Source organism: Electrophorus electricus, chromosome 1, assembly GCF_041902795.1.
Source record: "Electrophorus electricus isolate QZ-2024a chromosome 1, ASM4190279v1, whole genome shotgun sequence".
Classification (NCBI taxonomy): domain Eukaryota; kingdom Metazoa; phylum Chordata; class Actinopteri; order Gymnotiformes; family Gymnotidae; genus Electrophorus; species Electrophorus electricus.
Window position 1 is genome coordinate 26239934 of NC_137497.1, and position 18157 is coordinate 26258090.

Sequence of the window (18157 nt, forward strand, 5' to 3'; positions counted from 1 at the left end):
TATATATATATATATATATATATATATATATATAAAATTTAAAATGTCTTGCTGTGATGTGTATAAGCATGCTATAACACAAGAATTTCCTTCGTAGGAAATACTTTCCAGACACTTATAATGGTCCTTCTCACCTGTAGTGCACTGCAAGTTTATTCTGCACCAAATCACCAAATAGTTTTTCTCCAGACAGTGTCATCAGCACTCTGTGAGAGCTATGTAAGTTTCTATGAAATCTTGTACTTTGTGGCAAAAAACTCAGGGTTTATAATAAGAATAAATATACATATGCACTGGATGATTGTGAAATATACTATTTTGTTTGTATCTTTTTCAGAGAAGCATCGTCAGTAACTGTGCACCTGTGACAAGCATGGCTGGAATATCAAATGATACTACCAATTCTGCTTGTGCTTTCACAAAATATCTCAGTGTGTTAGAACAAAGAATTTCTGATAATGCCATTAAGAGCAGGACCAAAAACCTGGAATACCAGTTTGGCAGCTATTTCTCAGTAAAAGACTGCAATTATACATCAAACCTGGATATGAGAATTACAAGCAAGGAGGATTATGACATAAAATGTCTGGGCTTAAATGTACTCGAAAGCCTATGTTCATGGTTAGAGGGGTAAAAACCTTTGTTTTCTAAGTTGTGATATGCCTATATAAAGGTCCAAGCTTTTTATTATTATTTATTATCATTATTTATACTACTTTGAATAAACTTTTGGACTGTAATATATTATTTTTGGAATGTAATAATCTCTTTGATGGAGAAAGAAATCTTGCAACAAAATCTGCATTACCACATCTTTGAGAATAGTATATTTAATATAGAAACAACTGTAGAATAAATTATAAACAAATTTTTTATATCTTTGTATTCAGTGGCCTCTTTTTCACGAGCAAGCATTAAGGTGTTGGCATATTCCTTTTGGATTTTTGTCCATACTGTCTCAATCACATAATTTTTTGGGTGCACATTTATACTGCAGACTCTCAGTTCCTCAAGGTTTTCAATCTTTCCAAACTTCAGTTGTCCAGGTCTGATTATAACATTGCTTTTTTATCACAATTTTCACATAGACCATCCATTCAGTGATTCTACACACCACTCCTGAGCTGGTATTTGAGTATTTGTTGCCTGTTTATTAGCTTTAACAAATTTGACCTCTCTACATCTGTCCTATTCACAGAGTGCCTTTGCCCACAACTGCCACTCAGTTGTTACAAAATCACTTAGATTACACATCTTATCCAGCAAAATATTAGAGCGGCTAAAGCTCCACACTGTATGCTTGCTTTATATATTGAATTGCAGAAGCATTACATGATGTTTTAAAGGAGCAGATTGTTACTAATTGTTACTTATTATATTGCATGCATTTCACTCTACATCACTAGGGGTAGGATAAGCAGGACATGCACTTCAGCGGTCTTGAGATGATGGCGTGGTCTCCACGAGGGTCCCCAGGATGGTGTGGTCCCCAAATAAAAAATGTACAAAAATAAACATTGAAAAGGGCTCCGACCTTGCAGTGGGGCCCCAGAATATTGCGCTACACCACTGCTATACACCTTAATGTAATTTGCAACTGGAGTGACAGAGTATTATTGTTAGGTTAAAATTGTTATGAACAATCATGTCTGTCGTTCAGATGTCCATTACAAATACTCGGAGAGCCATATGCCTAATCAAAACACAGGGGTGAAGTTCTCAGCAAGAAGCTCTAAGTATACTGAGGAGTGTCAGAGAATATATGTATATGTGTGTATTTGTGTGTGTGTGTGTGTGTGTATATGTGCGTGTGTGTGTGTGCATGTGTGTGTGTTTGTGTGCATGTGTGTGTGTGTGCATGTGTGCGTGTGTGTGCATGTGTATGTGTGCGTGTGTATGTGTGTGTGTGTATATGTGTGCGTGTGTGTGTGTGTGTGTGTGTGCGTTTGTGTGTGTGTGTATGTGTGCGCGTGTGTGTGTATACTGAGGAGTATTCTGAGGAGTGTCAGAGAATATATGTATGTGTGTGTGTTTGTTTGTGTGTGTGTGTGTGTGTGTGTGTGTGTATGTGCGTGTGTGTGTGCGTGTGTGTGCATGTGTGTGCGTGTGTGTGTGCGTGTGTGCATGTGTGCGTGTATGTGTGCATGTGTCTGTGTGCGTGCGTGTGTGCACGCGTGTGTGTGTGCGTGCGTGTGTGCGTACGTGTGTGTGCGCGTGTGTGTGCATGTGTGTGTGTGCGTGTGCGTGTGTGTGTGCGTGTGTGTCTGCATGTGTGCGTGTGTGTGTGGGTGTGTGTGTGCGTGCCTGTGTGCATGTGTGTGTGTGTGTGTGTGTGTGTGTGTAATAAAACAGGAAAGTAGTGTAGAGAGTAGAACAAAGATAAGTAAAGGGGTCAACATGTTATATATAATGTATAAATTAAAAGAACATAAACTGATCATTAAAAAAGGTTAACAAACATCGCGATAGGCATGGAAGTGAGTGGGGTAGCAGTTTCCCCCCAAGGACAGTGAGTACATAATGCTTCACTCAGTGGTTCACAGTACACAGATTACGAAAACTAGGCATAGAAACAAATGTTTAAGTGGTTATGTGGTTCTGTTTCAGTGAACTGAGTGATATACTCTATGATGTTGTCTGTTTCGATGATATCATCACAGAATAATGATGTTCTATATAATTCTTCAGAAATACCACATAAGGCTAACCCATGCTTAGTAAGATTTAACTATGTGATTCACTATAGTATCGTTTCCGCTTACCCCAAAAAAAAAAAAAAAAAAAAAAGTGATGCTTTGATGCATGGAAACTTTTGGTAAAAACAGGTTCATGTAAAATGGCAGTATGTTTCTGATCATTTTTATGTATGCTTTCTCAATCTTGGCCAGGACGTTCTCATATTAATGAATTTTTGGTCATGTTCTGTTTGTTCTTTAAACAACTCTTTACTCTTTTTATAGCCTTGGTTCATAGTGGTACAAAAATCTATATTTTTCTTAAAGATTAGTGGGGTTTTTAGTACAAATGTAAATTTGCAGAGGTATATGGCACTGGTGTTGAAAATATTACAAATCCTATTTTTCAACTGGCTCTAACTTTTATTTTTCTTCAGAATGCCATTTTTTTAAGTTTATAAGACATGATTGCAATGTGCAGTTCAAAACGTTTGGTAACATAATTGCTTCTTTCACTTTGTAGATTGAAAGTTGTAGCCATTTTATGATGTTTAATTTAATTTAAAATAAGTATTTACCCCTATTATGCTTTTTTAAAAATCTGATTATGTACGTAAATAGTTGGTGCGAAGAAACTTTTATTTTGACATCATTCGATTTGCTATTGGTATTATTCACATGACGCTGAAGGGAACTCAGAATCATGTGACATTTCACATGATTCTGATAGTTCCCTTCCGTCGAAAGATGGCTGCGCACTTATCTTATGGCAGAGTCAATTTAAACATTTTGAGAGAAGCCGCACGGAAAGAGCTTCGTGAATTTCTCGACAAATGTGCTGGGAGCAAGGTAATCTTTTTAAGGAATGTTACTGTGGATGCATTTTTACGTTCATATTTTGCTAATATTAACCAGCTAACTTAACATCGGCCGTCGGTAGTGTCATTTAAGTAAGGTTTATGACTGGTTTTCAGTGGGACATTTAAGTGGTCGCACTCTTTGAGGCATTGGCTTTAGATTACACAGCCGTTTGTTTGTTTCTTTGCTTTTTTGTTTGGTTTTTTGCTTTATGAAGTGGATCAATGTTAATGTATATGTTTGGATTATTATTATTATACTGTCTACAATGTCCGGGTCACAAACACCCCCCCCACCCCGCCCCTACCGTTAATCAGTGTGCTCTCTGCACATACACAATCTTTACATGAACATCTTACCAGGGCAATCCAGCTGATCTGGGAAAAAATAAGATGACAAATGGCACCCTTAAACAACTTATCCGGGATGCCATCCTGTCTTGTGATGTTACAGATGGTGGTTGTTCTTGTTGCTCTGGCTTCAGTTTTCTCTTTTTGTCTGTAGGCTATTGTCTGGGATGAGTACCTTACTGGCCCATTTGGGTTAATAGCGCAGTATTCATTGTTAAAGGTGAGAAAGTTAAGTTCAACTAGTGAACAAATATAATGCATGATTCTCTGCATGTATGTTCAGAAGGTATACACAATGACTTTTCAATTTGCCTGCTTCCAAGCAGTATTATTAATTCTTTTAACACTGAGATTTACATTGCCTTGAAAAATGCTGGTGAATGAGAGCCTTTTCTGCCTTTAACACTTCCTAATTTCAAGTGAAAAAATGTCTGAGGACATGTTGATGAAGTAAAGCCTACATGCATCGCATTAAATGCATATTATAATCAAGATCATTTAAAAACATACTAAACTGTTGTTCATAGAATGTTACATCGCCTATTACCACTCTCTACTTCATCCAACAATATCTGCATGGCAGGTGTGGCAGCATCTGACCCATGCAGAACTATTCTGCAAGCCTCTATGTTAAAAATAATCTGTTTCTTATTGCATATAATTTGGCTTATTGATGATTTTTATTGAACACAGTCTGTAGTGATAACAGAGCACTGGAGGTGTGTATGCCTCTTGTTGGGAATTGGTGAGAAGAGGTGAAAGGCAGTAATAGGTATTACTCCTCATTATCCTCTGAGTAAATTGTGAAGAATGTGTTGTGTAGAACTCTATGTAAAATAACGGTCTAGAAAATCATGTTCAACTGTGTATTGGACTAAGTGGTGTGCATGCTGAGTTCATTGCTTTCTTTCCAAGGAACATGAAGTGGAAAAAATGTTCACACTCAAAGGAGGACGGGTGCCCCCTGCTGACGTCAAAAACATTATCTTCTTTGTCCGACCGAGACTGGAGTTAATGGACATCATTGCAGAGAATGTAATAAGGTTAGTCTCTCTCTCTCTCTTTCTCACTCTCTCTCGCTCTCTCTCTCTCTCTCTCTCTCTCTCTCTCTTTCTCTCATTCTCTTGTTCTCTCTGTTTTATTATTATTATTTTTTTAAATGTTGTTCTTCTCAGGCTCATTGCAGTTCTCTGATTGCTTAATAATTGAGTAATTTGACGCTTATGTGTTCCAAAAGATTAATCATCGTAATATGTATGAGGTCCCCAGAATGTGCACTGAACCTCACCACCTTTGTGCTATTTTAATGAATATATATACACAATTGTTTTTATGTTGCCGTGATCCGTCACTCCTACAGGCTGTATAACGGCTCCTCTCCCCCTTGACCTGTGTTCTCCTCCCAGTGAGGAGAAGTTGCCTGCACCACGGGAGGCCCACATCCTGTTTGTGCCTCGCCGGAGTCTGCTGTGTGAGCAGAGGCTGAAGGAGCAGGGAGTTCTGAACTCCTTCACCAACATTGACGAGTACATCCTGGACCTCATCCCTTATGATGGAGACCTGCTTTCCATGGAGTCTGAGAGCGCCTTCAGGGTATGGGGGTGACTGTTTTTCTACATTGGTGATTGCTTTTGGAACCAGTACGTTCAGAGGCTGCTGTTTGAAAACTGACTTCTATGTGAAAGTTCAAGGTTATGTTGATGCCCAGATTTTCCACTAAATAAATTCATTAAATATGAAATGACCATCATTTTGTTCTTTCTGCAGGGTAGCTTGAGTTTTGCTAATGGTTGAAAAGGCAATCTGTGAAGTCTGTGGGCTCTTGAATGTGTAATCATATCAGTATTAAACACTGACAAACCCTAATATTGCATATGAGCCAAGTGCTTTGATGTTTAGACGATAGAGCACAGTACTCATAGACATAGACATAGCACTCCTTTTCTCCAGGAGCAGGGTTTGGGGAAGGTGACCTTGATTAAATGTGGAGTATAAGCAGTCTGCCATATTTTGTTTTCTTATTTTGACAAGCAGTTGCATGTAATAGTAATTTTCTCTGACATCACATCAAGAATTTCTCCCTTGTCTTGTTTTGGTTTCTGTAGGAGTGTTACCTTGAGAATGACCAGACAAGCCTGTTTCACACTGCAAAGGGTCTGATGACACTGCAGGCTCTGTATGGAACCATACCGCAGATCTTTGGCAAAGGAGAGTGTGCAAGGGTGAGTGTGAAAGCAGCTAGCCCTTGTAGACACTTATTTCTCTCTCCCCTTCATTTAGGTGCACTTCTAATTCACCATTAGTTTTTCCAAGTTTTCTTTTTATTATTATTTTTTTTTAGAGATTTTCCAACATATTCAGCATGTACAGCGGAATTCAGTCATGTACAGCTATATTTTTTTCAAGTGTTTTTTGGCAGACATTCATATACCAGTGCAGCCATTTCAGCAAATGTTTATAGATTAATAGGCTGTTTTAGAAATCTTTAAATAGAGTGTAATTATGATCTACATTTTTATTCGCATTTTATTACTTTTAGTTTTAATTGCAGCATTGTTGTGCTGTTGCTATAGCAATATTCTCCTCATATATTATGTGAAAAATGCGAAGCCACATATTGCTTCCCTGAATCAGAGAGTATTCGCTTCCTCACTGTCTGTTTCTGTGGTTATTTGGCTTGCACTATGTCTAAAACTGTCTCCTTCTGTGTAGCACGTGGCTAACATGATGTTGCGGATGAAGAGGGAGTTTGCTGGCAGTCAGAATCAGATCCTGCCCGTGTTCGACACGCTGCTGCTGCTGGACCGTAACGTGGACCTTCTCACACCACTGGCCACACAACTCACCTACGAGGGTCTCATCGATGAGATCTATGGCATCACCAATGGTCTGTGTTCATAAGATGTTCGTCTTAGCTTTGTATATTAGCTGTCATTTGTAAGATGCAATAAGCAGTTCTTGAAAATATCAGGACCTGATACATACATTGTATTGGCAACAGTATGTGGACACTTGGCCATCACACACACATCTTTGCACAATATTTTGGAGATCTAGGAAGGCAGAAATTTCACAAACCATCTTGTGGACATTCCATGGTAGTGCTATGTTGAATGTCATCTAGCTCTTTGCTACAGCTCATTCTGTTGCCAGTGTTTGTCTATGGAGATTGCATGGCTATGTGCTTCAGAAACCTGTTAGTATTGGTCTTGATTGAAACATCTGAACTCAATAATTAGAAAGGGTGTCCACGTAATTTTGGCCAGGCCATTTTGTGTATATTAAATTTTGGCTAGGCAATGTAGTGTATATTTTTGACAAAATCAAAGTGAAGAAATGCCACAACACTGTACATTTTACTGCCATACCTTCTGTAGAGCTTAATTAACTAGCCAATAAGTTGAATCAGGGCTGGTAAAGCGAGATCTGCTGTAGCCATTCATGTACAGTCCAAGTTCTCAGTTGTGATTCTGATCAATGTGTCCAAAATGGCTTTGCTACATAAGGTTATGTGAAGCTCCCTCCTGAGAAGTTTGCCCAGAAGAAGCCAGGAGAAGGAGGTAAAGATCTACCCACAGAGCCCAAGAAGCTGCAGCTGAACTCGGCTGAGGAGCTTTATGCAGAAATCCGAGACAAGAACTTCAATGCTGTAGGGGCAGCCCTGAGCAAAAAAGCCAAGATAATCTCTGCAGCGTTTGAGGTGAGTACTGAAGCACAGGTCTAATACTTCGGTTTTGGAAAAGTTCGGTAATGGAAAAGTTGACCGAATGCAGTGTGAAATATGGCCAATTTTACAGTCTCACTTGGTTGGGCAGACATCAAAAAAAGATTTTAAAAAATATATTGAATACAAATCTGTTTGCAAAACTGCAACACACCCAAATTCAGCCTTTTGAATTTTTATGCAAAGAAACTAACAAAGCACCTTTTAGAAATCTAGAAAACCTAGAAAAAAAAGATTGCTTTCCAATAGGCTGTGTCTTAAATCAGTCACTGGTTGGTGTTGGTGACCTTTCCTAGGAACGACATAATGCAAAGACCGTCGGGGAGATTAAGAACTTTGTATCCCAGCTTCCACACATGCAGGCTGCTCGGAGCTCGCTGGCCAATCATACCTCCGTGGCTGAGCTCATCAAGGACATTACCAGTGCGTTTGAGCCTTTTTCATTGCCATTATTCCACACTTCTTCTTATAAGAATTTTAAACCTATTTCTGGAGATAATTTATGCTTGGTCGTAATAGGGATCTGAAAAACTGGCATTCAGAGTTTAATATTTAAGTTTACTGATTTTTCTGTTCAGCCTCAGAATCTTTTTTTGACAATTTGACGGTTGAGCAAGAGTTTATGACCGGAGTGGACACAGACAAGGTACCTATTTTTTGTGTAAATAAATAATTTTATTTTGATTTATAGTTGAATAAAATAAGGATTAAATAAGTGTAGGCTTTCAATTAATCTTGCACAGCATGTGTAGACCCATAGTCAATTATTTGAGTCAGTGCATGTTTGAAGGTAATGATGATGGGCAGTGGTTAAGGTATGTGATTGTAATCAGAAGATTGCCAGTTAAAGCCCCACCACTGCCAAGTTGCGAATGTTGGGCCCCTGAGCAAGGCCCTTAACCCTCAGTCGCTCAAGTTGAATTCAGTCATTTGCTGAAATCAGTTTGAAATCAGTGAGTTGCTTTGGATAGTGTCAGCTAAATGCCATAAATGTAAATGTAGTGATAGATGAACATGAACCTGTCTTCATGCAGATCAACACGTACATAGAGGACTGTATCGCACAGAAGGATCCACTTATCAAGATCCTCCGGCTAGTCTGCATGCAGTCTGTCTGCAACAATGGCCTGAAACAGAAAGTGCTTGACTACTACAAGAGGGAGATTCTGCAGGTGCATTTGAATTTCCAGAGCAGATGATAACCGGTTCTGTACTGACATGTCTCACCTCTACCCAAAAAGACTTGCTACTAGTCTTCAATTTGCAGTTTCCTTTGTTGTAAACGCAGGACTTGTGGATGGTTATTGCTATATCTGTATCTTTAACAGGCCCTCAATGGGACCCTTTTTGTTTTATGCAGACGTATGGATACGAACACATCCTAACCCTCAACAACCTGGAGAAGGTTGGCTTGCTTAAACCACAGACCACAACAAGGAACAACTATCCCACCATCAGAAAAACCCTCAAGCTTTGGATGGAGGATGCGAATGAGCAGGTTAGTCCGAAAAGACTGGTGAGGGGAACTGATCACCACAGCGATTGCTGTGAGTTTGGTTTTCATTTGATTGCAACTTGAATTGTCTGCATCTTGAGTGGGACAAACCTTGCATATGGCCAAAATGATTTTACCCTGGTCTAGTTATGAGGTGACAAAAATACTGTAAGCAGTACTTGTCTTCAAACCAAACAAAATATTCCAAAAATCTTTAAGTGTTTCAGGTAATGGGTAAGTTTGAACTTTGTGATGTGGTGATATTGAACAATAACAGTAACAATTGAACCATAGTAACAGTTCCACACTGTTTCTACTTCATAAGAAGCATGCATTAAAGTTATTTGATGTAAAGTATAACTAGTTGTTGATGGATATTAGATTTTATAGCAATATTTAAAGATTGAGTCGCATTAACGATGCTGTACCCTCTTTTCGTTTACACATATGCTTGCAAATTGAATGACAATAAAATTGAACTGAATTGAATTGAATCTGAATGTGTTAAGCTCAGATGTACACACCCTAAGGGGTAGCATTTTAAATATTTTATGTCACTAATTTTATTGCCCTTAACATGTGGTCCTCGTGCTAACAATTGATGCAACGTCTCTACACTAGAACCCCAATGACATCTCGTACGTGTACAGCGGCTATGCGCCGCTGAGTGTGCGGCTCACCCAGGTGCTGGCCCGGCCGGGCTGGCGGAGCATCGAGGAGGTGCTGAAGATGCTGCCTGGCCCACACTTCGAGGAGAGGCAACAGCTTCCGTCTGGGCTCCATAAAAAACGTAAGGGGCCAGTTTGTGAGTATGTAGTTCAGTGCTGATTTATTTGTTTGTGACATTGCAGGAAGGAGCGAGGCATGGCAAGTAAAAAACAAAACAAATCAAGAACACTAACAAAGAGACAGTAAGATGCTCAGAGAATGTTTGAAGACGGCTTGGCGTACTACCCAGTGCAAGGCTTATGTGAAGCACTGGACTTCAGCACTTGCGGGGTTTAAATAGGGTGAATACAATGACAATAACAGGTGTGTGTAATGATAAGTAACCTGGTGATTGAGAGCAAGTAAGTTATCAGGGTGTGTGATTGGTGATAGGTGTAGTGTTTTAACTGGGTATCAGCAATATTGTGACAATATTAAAAGGTGTGTTATAAGAACATAAAGAATATTATTAATATGTGAAGTGGGCTGTTACCAGCTCTGACAAATATGTGGCAACCTATATACTATGTTTTGTACATGCTTTATATCGATGCTAAAGAAATATAATAAGGAAAGTATATTGGAGTTTTCTGTCTATATGTTGATGAAAATCGCTGCAATTGGCAGCAAAATTGAATGTAATTTGATAGTCAAGTTTTACAACTTTGATAAGAAAATGCTAAAAGGTTATGTCTGATTTTAGACCAACAAAATGGATGCCAACATCAGGAATCCCAAGGAAATCTGTTCCACTTAACCACCAATTTGCCGTGATCAAACCTATTTTATTTGGACTAACAAAGGTTTACCTACAATTACTCTGACAAAATATCTTTATATAAGCTGCAGGGGTTGGGATATATGTTTTATACTTTTGTGTGTGCCAGTTTTGTGGTCAGATGCTCAGAGGGCATTTTGTCACAATTTACAACAAAGACAGCAGATAATTCCACTGAGGAAACACAAGCACTAGCATGTGGTTGCTGTAGATAAGAGAAGCTTTTGTCTCTCACATGTTTTATTAAACCTCTGTGTTATGCATTGGTGAGGCTGGACTTCTGGATTAATTATGGGGATGAACATGTGTCACAAGAATAACAAATGCAAATTGTGTTTACAGAATATTTTAAAATAGTTATACAAATAGTTATATTTCTAAACATCAAAATTTTGTTTTTAAACAGTGTATTGAATTATAAGTATTGTGTTAAATGTGTTATTGTTTTTTGATAAAAGTTAATAATAGATTTTGTTAGTGATGTTGAGATGCTACTTTAAGTCTGGGTTATTAATAGTGCTGTTATTGCATGTTGGTACCTGCCATGTTCTGTTGACAGTGAGGTGATAATTGATGATAATTGCAGCTGGCATGTGTATGTGCATTTCTCTGTTTGTCTTTGGTAGTGGGGGAGGATGTTTGCAAGAGTTAGGGTCTTTAATCATTTCAGTGCAAGGTGATTTGATTTATATCTCACATCCAAACTACCATTAAACATATAGAAACATGAAACAGCAAATATGTATTCATCCTGTTTAGTCTCGTTGTTTTATTGTTGATATCTGGTATATTACTGGAAGGTTCCAGAAATATTTATATAATGGGGAAATCATGAAGTGCAAAAAAATTGTCATGATTTTTTTTTTTTTTAAATCATGTTTTTATGTCAGCAGCAAACATGTACCACTTTGAATTTGCAGGCCAGCAGGGAGAGAACAGGACCACACTAGTCTTCTTTCTTGGTGGTGTAACATATGCAGAGATCGCTGCTCTCCGCTTCTTGTCTCAAATGGAGGACGGAGGGACGGAGTACATCATCGCCACCACCAAACTCATCAACGGCACCAGCTGGGTCAAGTCTCTTATGGACCGACCTGAGGCCCAAATCCTCTAAAGCTGCCTCACCAGCCATTTCCGGAGTGGTCCAGTTTAATTCCTGTCTGTCTGCAGCTTCTAATGGACTTTATGATGGATCTCTTCAGATGCTGAAGCGGCCTGCCTTTCATTCTTTCTTTACAGATTCTTCAGCAATTAATCATTGTAAATTCGCAGTGTAGGCACTGTTAACAGCTTGTTTAGTTATCTGTTGCCACGATGACTGCTTTATAGACATCCTCACATGTAACTACACAGTATCTTACCATCAGCTTTCAGTTACATTGACCATTTCATTGTCAGTCAAGGACATTTTGTTGGTCACGGTTATTGTTATGTTTGAGCTGTTATGCTGTAGAGCAAATGAACAGTTTACAGTTCCACATATTAAAAAAGAACTGAGAATTGAATTTAGTTGCTGAGGAGATATATATGTAATAACTATATAGTTATTACATATGCTATTACTTTAGTCACTTATTGTATCGAGGTTGTCCTCTTTAAGATGGCTTTTTTTTTGTATAGAATGCCTATGTGTGTATAGATTGTTATGGTTACTTCCCATGTAAATAAAAAGGCACTAACAAATAAGTCTGTCCACCGTTTAAGTGACAAAAGGTAACCTGCGTATATAGCGTGTCTGTTAACGAGAGTTGTAATAACCTCCAGTAAAACTAACAGCTCATCAGTAGCTCATACATCTCCCCAGCACATACTGCACGTATGTCATAACTGTCGGCCCGAGAAGCACGACAGCATGGCTAACTGGAAAAGGGAGCGTAAAGTGAAACGTCAGCGGTCTTCTTCCTATAGTGGCAATTAGTGCTATAACAGGCCTCCCGATCAGCCGATAATGGGCCTCTGTCTGGAGGTCTGGCCCTGGATGGAGCATGATTTGACAGCGGATGATGCTGATTGAATCAAGGGGCCATTTGCTCTCTCTTCCGGACAAACCCTTCTGTGCTAGAGATGAGAGGCTGATCTCAGTACTGATCGATAGCAGCATCGCGCAGAAACCAGCGGGGATGGGAAAGAATCGACAATGTAAAAACCTAGCAGCTGTATCATTAAAGCATTTGCACTCTCCTTATTAGCCGAATAGGAAACATTAGGTAATTCACGTCAGAAATAAAATATATCCAAAGGAAAAGAACAATAGAAGCAACCTTAACTCAAGGCTATTTTAACCACTTCGAATTCTAAATTATTTTAGGACTTTTGGCCATTTTATATAGCATATATAAACCTTATAAATTATAAGTTTATTCCCTGTCAAGTCGATTTAACATTGCATAACGTGTGAACTGACATAATTTCTTCTTCGTTGGTGAACTGGGAATGAGATGGGCCGAGACTCGCCCAAGGAGCAGGTGCTAGATGCTCTGTTTGTACCATTAGGAGGACCCAAGGGTTTCGTGGATCTTGTAATCAATTTAATTGCCTCCTTTTGGCCACTCCTATGGCATAAGGACTTGCAGCACGACTTTTTCGGCTTTATCAGAGGCAGGTCACAGACAAGCGAGAGGGAGACGATCATCATTTTTTGTGCTATTTGAAGACAATTTTAAGCGTTGTCAGGTAAGTAATCGATTTACTCCTTAAAGCCCAAACAGTCCCGATAAAACTCAAGTGAAACATAGCTTATATATGATAATGTTTTCTGATTTCTTTTCTTTTTTTTTTTTTAACTTTAAGAACTTTTAAACAGAACCATACGTTACCGCTGAAACGGACAGCAAAGATTATTTTGTGATATGGGTTCTCTGGAAATCTTTCGGTGCACGGAAATACTTCACAGAACTTCACCTTACTATATATCTTCGTAGTAAAGCTAAAAGAGTGATAGAAGTTTCTTTTTATTTATTTCTTGTTTTATTTTGGACTATTTATTGTTTTTACCTTTCACAAGTTTAAATAACGAAATCCAGACACGAAAAACTTAGGTTTTCCTATGAAAATTACAGGCTTCCAGGTATTTGACATTATATGCTATTTCAGTTCATAATTTAAAAAAAAATAACTCATTAATGTAATTACATTGGGAAATTGTTATAAATAAAAAACGAATGTCATGAATATCTTTCAGCATCCTAAAGCTGTAGATTAGTTAAGCAGACAGATAAATGAATATAGAAAATTTCAACAATTTAAATACTTCGTCTATTAGAATACCAATCAATGAAATGCATCTCTTGTTAATATTTTACTGTGAAAATTTGATTTTAACAATCAAACAAGGAAATATTTATGTCAACAGGTTTCTGAGCCTTCTTGTCTCTTTGAAGAAGCTTGAAAGCTTAACAAGTTTGAAGATGGAAGTGCATTTTGAATCAGAACCTTTGTCCCTTCGCTTTCTTCGGACTTTGCGAGAACTCTTGAGATTTGTCCTCTTTACATACACCGTGTTATTTGGTGCCTTGATCCTTGCCGGATGGACTACCTACTTCATTGTTGCTAAATAAACAAAGACACAATCTTCCAATTAATCAAAGGCTTGTGATTACCTTTCTTACCTACTTACTGTCCATGTGAAGTGACTGGACATTTTTTGCATGTAGTTGTTGCTACACATGGCAATTACACACCTGAAAAAATTGGTTGCCACACTGTAAGAAAAATACCCTGTCTTAGGCTTCTGTGGTATTCTGTTAAGTTCAATAAAATTGCAGGGTTTTTTTTTTCAGCCATAAAACATTGTCAGAGATCATGATGCAGATAGGCTCCAGTTAGTATTATACTAACAAGATCATACAAACATGACACACTATCTTCATTTTGTTCTTAATTGTTTTATGTGTTTCAGTAAACTGTTCCCATAACTGGAAGAGGTCATTCACAAACTATATAGTCTTATCTTAACAGTTAAGACTTGGCTAACTCTGAGTAGCATCATTTATCATCCTTCCAGAGAACTGGCCCAGCAGCATTATAACACGTCTAAACCTTTCCATTAGTCAGCTCTAGATTTTAAACATCAATTTGTTTACATGAGTGATTCATTTATGCTAAACAGCCTATTTTGCAAAAGTGATCAGAACATGTTTGCTAGAAGTAATATTAATAATAAGGCATCCTGCAACACAATAATTTAAAAACTGATGATGGTCGTAAAAAAAAAAAAAAGTTGTTTTATTGATTTACATTTACATTTACAGCATTTGGCAGATTTGGTTAGTGTGAATAATGCAATATGCACAGCTTGACTGACTTTTGATATGAATGTAGCTTTTAATTGTTAATTTCTACATAGTGCCACATTAAAAGAAACTGTGTATCCTGATCATATATGTCAGCATATGTCAGTGGCACCCTGGGTGAACAGAAACAGCCTTTGTTTGTTGGCTGTTTTTTAGTCTTAGTACTGGTGTGTTCTTGATTTAGTCAGCTCTCAACTACTCGTAAAAGTGTACTTGACTAGAGAAGCATAAGTAACAGGCCAGCAGATGTAATGTGAGAACACTTTGAACTGACTAATGAGTCAAAAATTCCTTAGAGCAGAATTTTAAGAGGTCCCGTATTAACGTTTCCAGACCCCAAATAAATTATTTATGTACATTCAAATAAACAAATCAGTGCAATAAAGAAATAATCACTCCATTCTCATAGGTACCAGGGTGATTATTTCATGTCCTCTGTTCTTATGCGAAGTGGCAGTCATACTATGGACACATACTATTTGTACACTGCTGATCGTTTTTTAAATCACCATTAAGTGAAAATGATGTATCCTGCATGTGGTCAGGGGCTTTCTTAATTGTTAATTGGAATGTTAGACAGGTTCCAGCTCAAGCAGTAACTACAATGATATGTACTGAGACAAGATATGGCTTTACATGAGCTTGTTGGTATGTGTAGTTTAAAAAAAAAGTTTTCATAATTTTCTTTAATTTTTAAAGAAGAAAATGCTTTGGAGTGATCATGTTGCTGTTGAAGAATGGATTGGATGTTAGCGTGTTCAGATCAAATTACTTTATTGGTTACAGTAGTCAGTCATACCTGTGAATGAAAATGGATTAAGGGTGCACTGTTCAGGCACTGACAGCCAACTGACAGAATAAATCTTAATTATACAACACCAACTATGTAAAGAAACTGGGTTCAAATTTCATGTAGGTGTGTTCTGTATAATAAAAGAGAAGTGAATGTGCGAATTTAATTTTATTTTTAAGAAAGGAAATGTTTTAGTGTGATATTTTACCTTGGGTATCATTAACCACTTATATTGTAGCAGCATGTTCATTGAAGGGCCTTAAAAGAAGTTTGAAAATTGAAGTTTGAGCCTGCTCCAGGACAGTATTAATACATGGAAGGTATTCTGTCATTCTGCATGTAGACATACATATACATCGTACATATCTGTATACATATTGAAGGTATTCTGTCATTAAATACAGATAAATGACAAGTGCATTTTACTCAACTTTCCATTGCTGCACACATTTACCCATGATAGGCACAGATGTGTGTGGTTATCTTTAATTCTCTGTAGATCAGACATATGGATTATGTATATATGGAGCTCTTATCATTTATTATCACTTGTGTTGTCCTGCCCAAGGTGTTTACATTAGGCTAATTGTAGGAGATGTTTGTGCAAGACCTTGGCCTGCTAATGGTTACAAGTAAAAATTTGCCATGTTTATTTTAGACCTCATTAGAAACATTTGTTAGAAACCTTGTTTGCATATGGATATTTCATAGTAGATACCTTTAGTTAGGATTTCTTTTTTGAATGATTATGCTGACGTCTAACAGATGCTGCCAATTACCTAGCTAGCTTGTTTCCATGCTAACGCAGGTTTCTAAAGTGTGGAGCAAAGCTTTTTTTTGTAGCAAATTTGTAAGGCCAGAAAGAAAGAAAAAAGGTAGTGTAGTTACCTCATAACTGGAGTGTTCCTATTAGGAGTCCCTTACCAAAACATTTTTTTAATTGCAAAATGGCAAAATTTGTATTATTCTTAGGTAATGACTCATTGTCAGCTTCAGTGTTTGGTCTTTTTTCTATGACACATGATCTACATAATGACAGAAGATGAAGATAAAGATAAAGTTTGCAAAAAAAGTGGCTTAGCATCAAGCCTGCTTAGCATCAAGCCTGCTCAGCATCAAGCCAGCATCAAATGTTAAGATCAAATATACTGATCAAGTACAGGGCTTCAAGCAGAACATTTCTGAAATGAAGGTTGTACCCGTTAACCTAATTGCTAACCCAGTTGCACTGCCCATGTAAAAATGACTACTTTTCATCACAATAATTTTAATGTTTTAATTAATGTCTGTGTGGAGCTCTCTGTTTAGACTAGGTTTTTGTCCAAATCACAGTTTCAAATGGGAAGGTAGAAGGTAGAGCTCAGGAGGATATACTCAGATGTTGCACAGATGGATTGAACATACTCATTCAGCTTTAGCAATAAGTTATTTCATGTATTTTTCATGTAACATTAACTATACAGGTTGGAATGGAATGGTACATTATTTGATCATCAAGGACACTAGCGCACACATGGCCACATGTCTGCTGTCTGTTCTGGACAAGTTGAGAGTTAATCCCAGCATTGACTGAGTTTGGCCTTAATGTGCTTTTGCCTGGAATAGGGTCGGACTGACAGAGCAAATCCAAGAAGCACTCATAAAATACTGCATGTTTCATCACTCCACCCAAATCCTGCTGATGGAACACAATTTATTGTGTGCCCTGTTTTAATGAATGTAATTTAACACATGAAAGACAGAATATCTGGATTATGAAATTAATTAGGAGGGTTAGAGGAAAGGTAATACAAATATCAGACAGCAAGTTAACATACGTTATTTTTCAGAAAAATATCAAGTTAATCACTTTAGCATACTGTGATGTCTTGATGAAATAATTTTAAATGGACCTCTCACAGCTATTTTTATTGTCATAATAAATATAATCCAATCAAGTTGAGGAAGAGACTAATGCACAGATCAATGACCATAACTGCTTAAAAGCTACAGGCTGCAAATTATTCATGAAGTACCAAAGTTTAAAACCAAGGTACATCAACAGCACTTTATCAGCACTTTGTTTTGTGTTCCATGAAAACTATAACTCTTATTATGAGGAAATATAACAAAGAGAAAATAGATTTAATTGGATTTTTTTAAGTGAATAGTTGCATCAGTATTCTGCCTTTGATGGACTCTGAAGATAGAACATTATTGGCTATTATCAGCATTTACTCTGTTTTATCCACTTGGGATAAACTTAGTGACAGTATTAATAGAGTATTAATATGGTGTTATGTATTTATTAATATGGCGTTATGTATTTTTTTATGTAACTGTATTTTTTATGTTAAGAATATTTTATGTAAATACAAAGGCAAAGTATATGTTAAAATGTTTTACCTGTGTTTTAGGTTAGATACCACATTCAAAACAGTAGTAACAGAATCTGTTAACTAGCCTATATTTAAAAAGATATATAAATAAAAATTTAAAAGTTGA

At 37.4% G+C, this 18157-nt stretch overlaps 1 protein-coding gene and 1 long non-coding RNA gene across 3 annotated transcripts; both read left to right on the forward strand.

Annotated features, from left to right (window-relative positions):
• Window positions 1–3400: 3400 nt before the first annotated feature.
• Window positions 3401–12274, forward strand: vps33a (VPS33A core subunit of CORVET and HOPS complexes). Of its 2 annotated transcripts, XM_027009336.3 has the most exons (13): window positions 3401–3524; window positions 4038–4103; window positions 4799–4926; window positions 5290–5476; window positions 5989–6105; window positions 6596–6770; window positions 7390–7583; window positions 7904–8030; window positions 8186–8253; window positions 8642–8779; window positions 8968–9105; window positions 9724–9892; window positions 11509–12274. In XM_027009336.3, exons 1-13 carry the CDS (start codon window positions 3423–3425, stop codon window positions 11700–11702), a joined length of 1803 nt encoding a protein of 600 aa, XP_026865137.1. In that variant the 5' UTR covers window positions 3401–3422; the 3' UTR covers window positions 11703–12274. The 2 variants fall into 2 exon arrangements, with proteins under 2 accessions (XP_026865137.1, XP_081569724.1); XM_081713598.1 differs by lacking the exons at window positions 3401–3524; window positions 4038–4103 and adding an exon at window positions 4157–4655.
• An 899-nt stretch (window positions 12275–13173) lies between these two features.
• LOC145660314 (uncharacterized) lies at window positions 13174–15972 on the forward strand. Its single transcript, XR_014126572.1, has 2 exons — window positions 13174–13261; window positions 13941–15972. It is a non-coding gene; the product is annotated as an uncharacterized LOC145660314 (long non-coding RNA).
• The last annotated feature ends 2185 nt before the right edge of the window (window positions 15973–18157 follow it).